The 13306-nt window shown below is 33.9% G+C and overlaps 1 protein-coding gene across 2 annotated transcripts in view; it reads left to right on the top strand.

Moving 5' to 3' along the window:
• Positions 1–3651, top strand: part of SYT10 (synaptotagmin 10) — a 69309-nt gene extending 65658 nt beyond the window's left edge. Inside the window, exon 8 of one of the 2 annotated variants that reach the window (XR_007154208.1) lies at positions 1905–2000. Coding sequence is in view for 1 of the 2 variants with exons in the window: in XM_047868342.1 (XP_047724298.1) it covers positions 1905–2012 (108 nt within the window). In the remaining variant the exon portion in view is untranslated. Of the gene's footprint in view, positions 1–1904 lie in introns of both variants that reach the window. The other variant, XM_047868342.1, reaches the window with a different exon arrangement.
• The last annotated feature ends 9655 nt before the right edge of the window (positions 3652–13306 follow it).

The raw sequence follows: 13306 nt of genomic DNA, 5'->3' as shown, positions 1-13306 counted from the left end.
TGTCACTTATGTATGGTTTTGATTTTGTTACAATGTTCATCTCTAGTCTATATGGATGTCTATATGGATAGTCTACCACAGATGGTTCCATATAGACTTTAATGGAAATTTTGAACTTAAACAGCATTAAATCCTTAAACAATCAAATTAATGTTACTTGTCTGATCATATATTCTTTCATTCTCAGAAAATTAGGTCCTTAGTGAGGTTTGGCTCTGCTAAACTCAAAACTTTGTCTCTCAAGCTCATTCTTTGAAGCATACACGTAAAGCTGTAATTTAAAGAATAATTTTGAATTAAACTTAAGGAGTAATATTTAGTAGCTGGAAAATGGAGGTTGAGCCATTTGGGCTACCATTTTATACTGTCTTAATGTTACAGTGGTTCAAACATCTGTTGAACTGTTTAACTGATATTTTCAAAATTCTAATAATCTTTATCTCAAATGTAGCGTTAGTATTCCTAAGTCAATAGAATGAGACGTCGTTTATTTTTTAAGTGTTTGTAAAGTTCTCAAGTACTGTGACCTGTATATTTTATGACATAAAGGTATTACATAGACCCTGTATTTCTGATAGAACATACTACACCAAAGGTACAATAAAATGTCTGTGCTTATTGTCAATTAGATTGTACATAGTAATGGTGACTTTTAAACCCAATCAGAAACTAATCACTAGAACTGGGTATTTTCCTAAAGAATGGATGACTTATTTTTCAGAAAATTCTATACATATACCATAAATAATATAACTTCCACATTTAATAGAAATCAAAGTAATTCTAAAGGCCCAGACCCACAGTCCTTTCATGAAAGGTATTTGCCTTCATAAGGATCAAGGATCAGGCCAGGAGTTGTAAAAACTATGCAAATGTTTTTACATGACAGAACTTTCTTTTAAATCAGGTCAACTTTTTATTGTCTCATTTCTGGACCCTATCTGAAGGTATCCATATTGAATGACCTCAACCATATTTTTGAGATATATGCGATGGAGAGTGCATATTTCAAAGCTATCTCAAGATAGGAGGTTAAAAGAACAAAAAAGGCAAGAAAAATCTGTATTTAGAATGTAAAAACACATTATCAGAATGAGAAAATTTTTTTTTTTATTTTTTTTATTAAAAAATTTTTTTTTTCAACGTTTATTTATTTTTGGGACAGAGAGAGACAGAGCATGAACGGGGGAGGGGCAGAGAGAGAGGGAGACACAGAATCAGAAACAGGCTCCAGGCTCTGAGCCATCAGCCCAGAGCCTGACGCGGGGCTCAAACTCACGGACCGCGAGATCGTGACCTGGCTGAAGTCGGAAGCTTAACCGACTGCGCCACCCAGGCGCCCCCAGAATGAGAAAATTTTATCAGTAGTTATAAAATTTTGATTTTAGTAGAATCCCTTATTTCTACATGTTAAAAAAAAATTTAAGCTGTGAAATTTTGATCATGGCATCTCTCATCTGATGGCATTACTGTTAATTAAGATGTAAATATTTTACACATTAACATTTTAAAGGCAAACACAATTCCCTAAAACTTTTCAAAAATGCCTGTATCTTCCTAACAAAAGAAATTATTTCTAGCTAATATTAGCTGATAAAAAATAACAGAAGGAACTTGTTTGAAAATAATTGTCTACCTTATGAAGTTTAGAAGAACCATTTGCTATACACAGAATGACTGAAGATGATCCTTCAATTTTGGAAATCTTTGTTTCACTAGGAAATAAAAATTGTCAAATGGGAAGACAAGTGATACTCAATAAAATAACATTTTTGCTGACAGATGTTTTATTAGTAGATATAGCTGCAGCCTATAACTAATTAGCGACTGTATTTCCTTATATCTCCTATAATAATTATTTTCATCTGAAAACATATTTTAAAGGACTTCTTATGCATTCTTAGGAGCTCCTGCTTTTCTTTGCCTCCTATGGAGAAAAAGCCAATGCTTGTGATGAAAACAACACAAACAACCAGCCAAACAGGAGACTTTACTATGGGGATTATAGATAAAATCTGTTTTTTGGGTAGTTTTTAAAAACTGTTTCCTAGGGATTAGAATAAACCCATCATGCCAAGTATTTGTTAATCCTGTGAGACAGATGAAAAGAAACTTTACCACAGCTCATCTTTCATGCAACGCATGAGGGACGTTTACCCTCCGATTCATAAAGCGTGATCATTTAAAATAATACTTCTTGTTGCAAAAACATAATCCTACCACTTTCAACACAACACACCCTCATTCTACACAGCCACACACCGATTCAAACTGATCCTCCTTCTTGTAATTGAAGATGGAATGTTTTGAATTTCAGTATTTAAAATTAACATTTTAATGACAACACTGACCCATTATGAAGTTGCAATTTGGGTATATAATGAACACCTAATTTCAGGGACTTATTCAGGGACTTGTCCAACATAAGTCTAGGAAAAGGGAGCAAGTGTTGATTCATTTTGTAACACTGATTTTCTTTTTGGTTTTTAATTTAATTTAATTTAATTTAATTTAATTTGATTTATTTACTTGTGTATTTTACCTGATTCTCTAAATAATCAGGGGAATGAGGAAATTGAATATGAAAGAACATTAATGTTTGTGGAGTCTACAGTCTTCTCACCAAAATCTGAACAGACAATGCTTTTTACACTAGGTCTTAATATTTTTCTTGACAATTTTAATCTTCTTTGTAAGGCTAGCCCTGTTTCTGATACTTTGTTTTACATGTAAAAACTCATGATATGAATGCATTCACAGTTCAGTAAAAACTATCATTACGACTATGTCAGGGAACTAGAGACGGAACGCAGAGCCAAGCATCCACTTTCTCATGCAGTTTTGGCGAATGTGCGTGTGTTCTAGTTACTGCAGGGAGATCACAATTGATCAAAACTGACTCAGGTTTTAGATAAAAGCAAATATATTTGAACCTATTTGGTTATGATACTTGTCATTTCCACCTTGTTTATTCTCCTATAATTTTTATTACTTTAAGATTTTGCAGACTCAATAAAGAACAATCTCGTAAGACTTTACCTTAATGATGAATTCCTTTAAAAATGAAAAAAGCTAAACTTTCACTCCCTTCTCAACTTCTGCTGTCCATAAAACAAAATATAACTTATTTCAGAATGGGTTATCCAAAGAGCTGAAGGCTATTGCAAACAAAGGGATACAAAATCTTAACTTTGAACACATAGTCATTTCTTTACCTCTTTAAGGATTACTTGATGTCATATAAGTGCAGTACATATAGTTTCATGGAATGGCATTTCATTTTTGCCACCTTAATTGTGATTATTACCAGGTAACTTGACTACCTGATAATTAAGACAAAAAACAAAATAGACTTGAGAAGGATTTCAGAAAGTCATTCAGCCTCCACTAAATCTAAAGACAATGTGGAGATCTGTTTTAGTCACAACTTGTTCTTGCAGCAGCTCTGGTTATTCTGATGTACTTCAGTTGATCTAAACTTTCATCGATTTTAGGCTAAGAATTTATTGCTGCCAATAAGAGATGATGCAGAAGTATGCAAAGTAAAGTAATTTAAAGTTAAAATCTACTTGGGGCACCTGGGTGGCTCAGTCAGTTAAGCATCTGACTTCAGCTCAGGTCATGATCTCGTGGTTTGTGGGTTCAAGCCCCGTGTCGGGCTCTGTGCTGACAGCTCAGAGCCTGGTGCCTGCTTCGGATTCTTTGTCTCCCTCTCTTTCTGCCCTTCTCCCGCTCCTCTGTCTCTCAAAAATAAATAAATGGTAAAAAAAAGTTTTAAGTTAAAATCTATGTAACTAAATGGTAGTTAAACACAGATGTTAAAGCACATGGAAATAAAGATTTTGAATGCAAAATCAAAATCTTCTTTGTACTTTTAACTTTTGGTGGAATACAAATCTTCTAATACTGTCCAAAAAAATTCATGACACAGAATTTTAATAGTTCCTCAGTGACATGGCTCAGGATATGATTCATCTGAACCTACTAAGACCCATTCTTCAAAAGAAAATAGTGAGTTTATACTTTACATAGGAAACAGAGCTGATTAAACTAAATTCTGTTTCCAATGTATTACTTAGTGATGCTCTTTAACGTAACAATTTTCTATTTCATTAAAATACTTTTCCTATATTAACTCAATTTTATGTTAGTTACAGTGAATAATAATTTAATAAAAGACGCATTAATACTTGTCATCCACCATTAACAGTTAACCAAAAAGATGTGTATTTGAACAGTGGCAGTAAAGTAATATTCAGCTCAAGTGTTTTCTCATCAGAGTAAAAGGTGTTTTTTCATTTTCACCCTGCTCATCATGAAGGTGGCATGATTTGATGGCATGGCAATACCATGGTATAGAAACTTCAAAAAGAAAGAACTAAATTAAGGACTGCAACGAGGCTTTAAGTTATTGCATGCAAACATTTTGAATACCAGAAATGGTGTTTGAAAAAATAAGTAGGTGTTTAAGAGAAAAGATAGGCTTCTTTATGCCTGAGATGATTTAAATACACTCCTACAAGGAGGAATTGATTAGAGTTATTCTATTTTTATCTATATTGAAATACTGGAAATGACTAACTATTGATAGATCTAGAGATACAGATGGCACTTAATGTGGAATTGTTTTCATCTCCAACTGACAATTTCTTCTAAGCTCACCTGGGTATAAGAACTCTCTCCGAAGAACAAACTATGCCTGATCTTATGAAAGTGTAAAAAAATGTGTCATTTTCTTTGGCAATTTTGTTGTGATTTACATCAACTGTGCACAGAATCCCTATTTACTGTACAGGGTGGTGGATTTCAATTATTCAATTTCATATTTTTGTTCCCTCAAAAACCATTTAATGGATAATGAGGCATATTATAAAAATGAATGAAAAATTCTTAGAGAATTAAGTCTCAATGTTGGAAGGTTAATACAGATTTTTGTTTTCGTTATATATTTCAAAAAATTTTTTTTATTTTTTTTATTTTCCCAGTCCAAACATCAATACAGAGTTTGGCTATGATTTTGCTATAGAATAAAATTTGTGAACCAAAAACAACAGAACACTATAACCACTAAGGCTAGCTAAAGAATCGTTCTTTATAAAAATTGAATGATTTATTGTATTTGTATCTATATAGATCATTTTGTAGGTTTATTCTTTTCCTTAAAAAGACATTTTAAGCCTTCCACTTATTTTTTTAGATTTATATTCAAGTTAGTTAACATACAGTGTAGTCTTAGCTTCAGGAGTAGAACCCAGTGGGGCACCTGGGTGGTTCAGTGGGTTAAGCATCCAACTTTGGCTCAGGTCATGATCTCGCAGTCTGGTCCGTGAGTTCAAGCCCTGCGTCAGGCTCTCTGCTGACAGCTCGGAGCCTGAAACCTGCTTTGGATTTTGTGTCTCCCCCTCTCTCCACCCCTCCTTCCCCCTCTCTCTTTCCCAAAAATAAATAAACATTAAAAAAAAAAGGTATTTAAAAAAAGGAGTGAAACTCAGCGATTCATCTCTTACCTCACACCCAGTGCTCATCCCGAAAAGTACCATCCTTAAGGCCCGTCGCCCATTTAACCCACCCTCCCCACCCACCCCTTAAGCTGCCCATTTAAAAGACACAGTAATCTCCATTAGGAATAGCTTCATTAATTCTATCCCTATATAAGAAAGAAGCAGATAAACCAACTTTAATATACAACACATTTGCATTTATAGTTTTTTTATAAACAAAAAGTCCAACACAGTTCATGTCATTTGCATCAACTTTTTACTGACCCTTCCACCTGAGAGAAGTGATGGGGTTCATCTGCAAAATATGGGTAAGTTATGGAACACAGTGAGTGAGACTGTCTTTCAGAATGAAGAATTGAGAGGTCAAAATAGAAAAGAACCAACTCACATTTTAAATGTGATGATTCCACTAATGAATAGTCCAAGATATTTGCCAATTATTCTCAACTGCCAGAAAACATAATTTTTTTTCAATGCACACATGATATTGAATAATTTAGATCCATCATATTTGATCTTTTTTTGGTATCCTTCAGTCATTGTTCATAAGGTGACTTTTTAACTGCAGTTTGTGATGTAATACGTAGCCATTGTTCAAATCAATATCTTTGACTTCTGCATTATAGAACAGAAATTTTAAAATCTTTTGAAATTCGTGTTTCGGGTTTTTGTACATGGTAACCAGCCAATTGTGAAACTTGACTGCATATAATTGTATTACTTAGAACAAATGTTTTGCAACCACCTTTAAAAGATGTTACACATTTCAGTATTTTTACAATGTCTTCTTTAGAATGTGTGAATATTTGTCAGGTTCAGATGAATTATGTAACAATGAAACCTCAAGCTGTTATGAAGTGTACAGTTTATGATTACTTTTGTAAAAGAAAATGGAAAAGCACTTGAAATATAATTTTACTGTTTCCTATGTATTTTGAAAAATAAATAAAGTGATTATAAATTATTTTTGTTTGTCCTCGAAGAAAATACCTTTTTCAGATTTCATTTTGAGACCTTTCCTTTGATAAAATTTTCTTTAGCAGTCATTATTTTTGGCACTCCAAAGAAAGCAGTGTAATTTATTTGTCAATAATTCACTAACTCAAGCAACTGAATATACCTTAAAAATCTCAATACACACAAATTTTTCTTTCACAAAACTATTAAAGTACGGTCCTAGATTATTTCCATTGAGGAGTAAAGAAATAATCATGACCTGAGTGTTAAAGAGGTAAATACTAACACATATTAGCTACATTTGTTTCATATGCAAAAAAAAAAAAAATCCCCATAAATAGAAAGTGATCTAGCTGCTGGAGTATACCCATCATTTTGTTCATTTGTTCATTTTGTTTTTCCTCAGATTTTCAAAAATATTTTCATAAGGAACAACATAGGTTGTTGTTTTAGGTGGTCAACAGAACACTTGACTCAAAAGGAAATCATGATCAATGATAAACTGGATGTTCTATACTAGAATCATTGTTCAAAAAAAAGAACCAGCTCATAAGAAGCAGCAAGTAAATCAATCTATGCCTCTGGATAGAATGTAGGATAAAGAGTTAGTGATGTGACCTGTCTGGCCTTGCTTAAGCTTCTACACCCAAAAGTGTGTGGAGCCCAAATGAAATCTAAGTTGCTTCTGAAAAGAACAAATGGCTTTTTCTTTGTTAGTATTTCCAAATACCTCCCCAACAAATGTTTAGATTTCTATTCACATTGATTTAAAATTTAATTTCCACTAACAATATACAATAGTTTCTAAGTACTCTAGTCAGTACTTGTGGTGTTATTAGAATCTTTGCCAATTTTTTTTAATCTTTGCCAATTTGAACATGACAAAAATGATATCTCTTCAATGTTTTCTTATTTCTTTTTTTTCTAGTGGCATTGATCACTTTTCGTAGGTATTATTTGAAAATCTGGATTTCATTAAGATTTTCCCCATACTCTTCCTTATTGATTTTCAGATATTGTTATCCCATTTTTAAAAATTTTAATTTTATTTATTTGTGAGAGAGAGAGAGGGTATGAGTGAGCAAGAGGAAGAGAGAGAGGGAGAGAGAATCCCACGCAGGCTCTGCACTGTCAGCGTGGAGCCAGAAGAGGGGCTGGAGCTCACCCAATGCGAGGCTCAAACTCATGAACCATAACATCATGACCCGAGCCAAAGTTGGACACTTAACTGACTGAGCCCCCCAGATGCCCCTATTATCCCATTTTTTAAAATGCAGACAGGGGCGCCTGGGTGGCGCAGTCGGTTGAGCGCCCGACTTCAGCCAGGTCACGGTCTCGCCCTCTGTGGGTTCGAGCCCCGCGTCGGCTCTGGGCTGATGGCTCAGAGCCTGGAGCCTGTTTCCGATTCTGTGTCTCCCTCTCTCTCTGCCCCTCCCCCGTTCATGCTCTGTCTCTCTCTGTCCCCAAAATAGATAAAAACGTTGAAAAAAAAAAATTTAAAATGCAGACAAATTTTTCATTTGATCACATCTTAAACATACCTCCATTCTGCTAACCACAAGTTATAATAATTAGGTTATAATCAGAAAAGCAATTTATATAATATAAATGATTAAAAATAATATACATTAAAAAATATATGTGAGAAACATAAAGCAAAGTGCAATCAAAAGCTATCCTCTCTGAAAAGCATGAGTTGTTATTTGACAATTTGGGCTGTCACCACCTGTGTATCTGAAAGAATTTAAAAGCATTCAATTCATTAATAAGCAATTAAAAAATTCATTTATGTGCTAGATTTGAACAGTTTTGATTCTATCCACTCTCATAAAATATACAACAGGACTATATACCCATCAATATCTACAGAGAATAAAGCCAAAAATCTGAACAGTAACCACAAATAGGACACCTGACAGTTTCTGGTTTTTTAACCCACTTTTCCTCCAAATGGAAAAATCACCAAAAGTTCCAAATAGGAGTATAAATTATGTGAACAGAATCAGTTCCCACTGTGAATGCACTTAGTGAATCTAATTGCTAGCTTGTATGCACTTTCGTGAGCAATTTTTTTTTTTTTAATTTCAGGACAAATATGACAGAAAATTTTGTCCTAAATGGGAAGCTATGCCTGAGTGAGCGGCAGAAAATCAAACCAGAAAGTAAAGGAACTAATACATAAAAATCATACTGAGAACACATAACACAAACAAGCCACCCAATTGCACAGCTCCTGAGGGCAATGATCATACTGTAGTCTATGGAAGTGGTGCCTCTAGGAGTACAAAAATCTAACCAACTCAGTGAACAACAATGGAGAAGCAGTGCTGAAAGCTATAGAGTTACTTCAACCAGAAACTGTAATTGAAAGCGAGGGTCAAGGATTAAGAGAGAGTTTTTTGGTTTTGTCTTGTTTTAAATTGGGCATATTGCCTAAAACATACAGCTCATGTATGATGCACCAAGCAGTGTGCTCTATCTTAGCCCTAATCTACACAAAATCCCTATGAAGTATTACTGTGACCATTTTTGAATGGAGAAATTGAGGTTCACGTCAATTATGTAGACATACATACATTGAATGGTAGAGCTATAGCTATGAACACATGGTTAAATCATTCCAAAGTCTGGGCTTTTATTCTCTATGTGTCATGAAATATAAAAACTAATATTTATGCAAATTAAAAAATGTTTAACATACGCTGTTTCTTTTCTTTCTTTTTTTTTTTCACTTATGCTGTTTCTTGATCATTACCACAAGGCGTGTGGGTTTTATCACTCCCATTTTACAGAGATGGTGACTGATTGAGAGAGGTTAAATGAAAGCTCAAGTTCACATAGTAGGTGGTGGGACTGGGCCACAAATCTAGGTCTTTGGCCCTCAAACTTCATGCACAATTTATTACCTGATGCTTTTTCAGCAGAACACAACACTAAACACGCTATGAAACAAAAGAGTACTTACTGGTTTTTTGCCTCTGTAGATAAATCACCAAGATGAAAGATGTATAAATTTCACTGACTTTTACTTTACTCATCTATAAACTGAGATAAGTTGTGTCTGTCCGATCTACCAATTAGTTAATGTATGTGTCATTTTTATAATATGTAAACCACTATGCAAACAGTAGGTACTAGTTTTTGTCACCAGTACCATTCCTATCATTAATGCCTAATACCTATGGATGGGACAAATATTTCTAAGAGCCATAAGCTGCGTGTAAGCGCAGATCAACTTGCCAAAAAGGAGGGAGTAGATACCAAATTGACCCTGACCTTGCAAAAAAGGGCAAAGAAGGTAAGAGAGGGAGCACGGTACATAGGCTCATATCCTAGAGTCTTGCTATTCTTATCTCATTTCTAAATTATTTTTCCATTGCCACTATTTTAGTTCAGGCCATGAAACCTGTTATTTGAATTCTTCAAATCTTGCTAATTGCTTTAAAAACTTTCAGATTCTCACCAAACCATTCTCTACTACCCACTGCTATTAGGTCCCCCTCTAGAAAACGCAACTCTGTACATCCCATATCCTTACACAAAAGCCTTAAATGAATCTTAAAGGGGAAAAGAATGGTACCGGAACAACTAGAAACTCATTTTTAAAAGAATAATTTGAAAACCTACTTCATATCCTACATAAAAAGTAATTTCAGATATGTCACACCTAATTGTAAACCTTAAGCCTATACAGCTTCTTAAAGACCAAGCAGGATATCTTTATGACCTTGGGGTAGGCACCCCTGGCTAAGACTTTCCAGTTTCTTAGAAATAGCCCAAGGCAATTATAGAAAATCTTAAAATGGAAAGATTTAAATTTCCTCCAAATTGATCTAAAGCAACTCAAAGTTTCAAAGCCAGTCTAATCAGAACCCAAATGAGTTTTTGTTTAATTTTGTTTTAATAGAACATGATGAGGTGATTCCTAAATGTGTATAGAAAAGTAAAGGTCTATGAAGAGCCAGACTGCTGAAATAGAAGAAGGAAGAGGAAGAGGTGAGACTTACTCTGAAAATATCATGGCTTATTCTGAAGCTATAGTGATTAAAACAGTGTGAACTTGTGCAAGGTTAGGCAAATAAACAAAACAAATGGAGCAAAAACTTGTCAAACAGATATGGAAATTAGATGTGTGACAGAGAGGACATACTAGATCGTGGAAAAATGGAACTCTTTATTAATGATTGCACTTGGAAGAATGGTTATTCATAGGGAAAAATACAGTCCACATACTAAATTCAACTTCCAGTAGCATTAAATGTCAAAAACTTTCAAAATTCTATTGTAGAGTATAAATTTTTTAGAGACAGAGAATGACAGAGCATAAAATATGCTTGGTATTTTTTAAAAGACCAATGAATTGTATTACATCAAATAATTTAGCACCAAAAACAAAAGCAACAAAAGACTAAACAAGTAGGACTACACTAACTAAAAGCTTCTGCACAGCAAGAGAAGCCATCAACAAAATGAAAAGGCAACCTACTGAATGGGAGAAAATATTTGCAGATCATAAATCTAATAAGGGGTTAATACCCAAAATATATAAAGAATTCATCTGACTCAATAGCAGTAAAGCCAGTCAACCCAATTAATTGGTAAACAACCCAATTAAAAAATGGGCAGATGAACTGAACAGACATTTTTCCAAAGAGGACATCAAAATAACCAATAGGTACCTGAAAAGATGGTCAACATCACTAATCATCAGGGAATTGCAAATCAAAACCATAATGAGATATCACCTCACATTGTTAGAATGGCTATTATAAAAAGATAAGAATTAACAGGTATTGGTAAGCATATGGAGAAAAGGGAACTCTCCAGCACCATTGGTGGGAATGTAAATTGGCGCAGCAATTATGGAAAACAGTGTGGGGTTTCCTCAAATATTAAAAATAGAATTACCATATGATCCAGCATTTGCATTTCTGGGAATTTATCCAAACAAAAGGAAAACACTAACTTGCAAAGGTATCTGTACCCACCTCCTGCCATGTTCATTTCAGTATTTACAATAGCCAAGATATGAAAACAACCTAAATGTCTGTCATCAACAGATGAATGGATAAAGAACATGTAAAATATATATGCAATGGAATAATACTCAGTCATTAAAAAAATGAAAACTTCCCATTTATAACAATATGAATCGACCTTGAGGGCATTATGTGAAGTGAAATAAGTCAGACAGAGCAAGACAAATACCATATGATCTCATTATATGTGGAATCTTATATATATACATATATATCATTAAGCATATTGTATCATTATACACACACACACACACACACACACACACTAAGTTCATAGATACAGAGAATAGATGGGTGGCTGCCAGAGGCGATGGGATGAGGGTAGGGAAGGTGAAATTGTTGAAGAAAGGCAAAAGGTACAAACTTCTAGTTATAAAATAAATAAATAATTAGAATGTAATGTACAACATAGCAACTATAATTAATAATATTGTATTGAGTATTTGAAAGTTCTTAAGAGAGTAGATCTTAAAAGTTCTCATCACAAGAACAAAACATGCTGTAACAATGTATGGTGAAAGATGTTAACCAGACGTAGTGTGATGATTATCTTACAAATATCAAGTCATTATGTTGCACACCTAAAACTAATATAATATATGTCAACTATACCTCAAAACTTAAATAACTTGTCATCATCAAAAAAAAAAAAAACAACACAAAAAACAATAACTTCCAGAAGTGAAAAGGAAGCTCAAATTGGGGATAAGATATTTATAACACATATGACTAGCAAACAGTTAGCAGCAAGTTATATTTTAAAAAATTTTGGGGCGCCTGGGTGGCTCAGTCGGTTAAGCGGCCGACTTCGGCTCAGGTCATGATCTCGCGGTTTGTGAGTTCGAACCCCGCTTTGGGCTCTGTGCTGACAGCTCAGAGCCTGGAGCCTGTTTCAGATTCTGTGTCTCCCTCTCTCTGACCCTCCCCCGTTCATGCTCTGTCTCCCTCTGTCTCAAAAATAAATAAACGTTAAAAAGATTTTTTTTATAAAAAAAAATCGATAAGAGCTTAAATAATCTAATTTAAAATGGGCAGAAACATGAAAACCATGAAAGGTGTTTTAATGAGGAATAAATGCATATGGGCAATGAACATATAAAAACATCCTCCACCTTATTAGTCAAGGAAAAAGAAATCAATCCTGTAATGAGATAGTGATATATTATATAGTATTAATTGACAAACTCACAAAGTCTAACAACACCAACTGTGAAGAGGTGGTGACTAATGGGATTCCTAATATATTTCTGATAGGAGACTAATAGTAAGAAAACTATTTGGAAATATCTATGAAACACCTACCTACTGAGGATGGAGCAATCCCACCCTTGAGTATACACCCAGAGAAACCTTCATTCACGTGCATTTAGTAAATAGGACAAGAATCTTTATAGAAACACTGTACAAAACAGGGGTGATAAAAGCAGGAAATGACCCACATGCCTATAGAAAGGGTGCTAGATAAAGAAAGTATGGCATATTCAACAACAAATTATGACATATCAGTGAAATAACTGAATTATTTCTACCTACAACATGGATAAATTTTAGTAATAAAACACTGACTAAAAACACTAAGCCTCTGAAGAATTTACATATACAACATTATATATATTTTTAATCTCTAAAGTATATTGTATCATTACAAACAGAAACTATGCACAAACTAACTTAGAGCAATAGAATAAAAACTGATAATTGAATAAGAATATACTATATACCAATGGCATAGAATTTAGAGTTTAGAAATGAGCCCTCATATTTATGATCAGCCAATTTTTGACAATTTTGCCAAAACAATTCAAAGAG

This window comes from Prionailurus viverrinus, chromosome B4 (genome assembly GCF_022837055.1).
Source record: "Prionailurus viverrinus isolate Anna chromosome B4, UM_Priviv_1.0, whole genome shotgun sequence".
Classification (NCBI taxonomy): Eukaryota; Metazoa; Chordata; class Mammalia; order Carnivora; family Felidae; genus Prionailurus; species Prionailurus viverrinus.
Note: the sequence above shows the minus strand (reverse complement) of the source record. Positions and strands in the feature narration are given on the sequence as shown.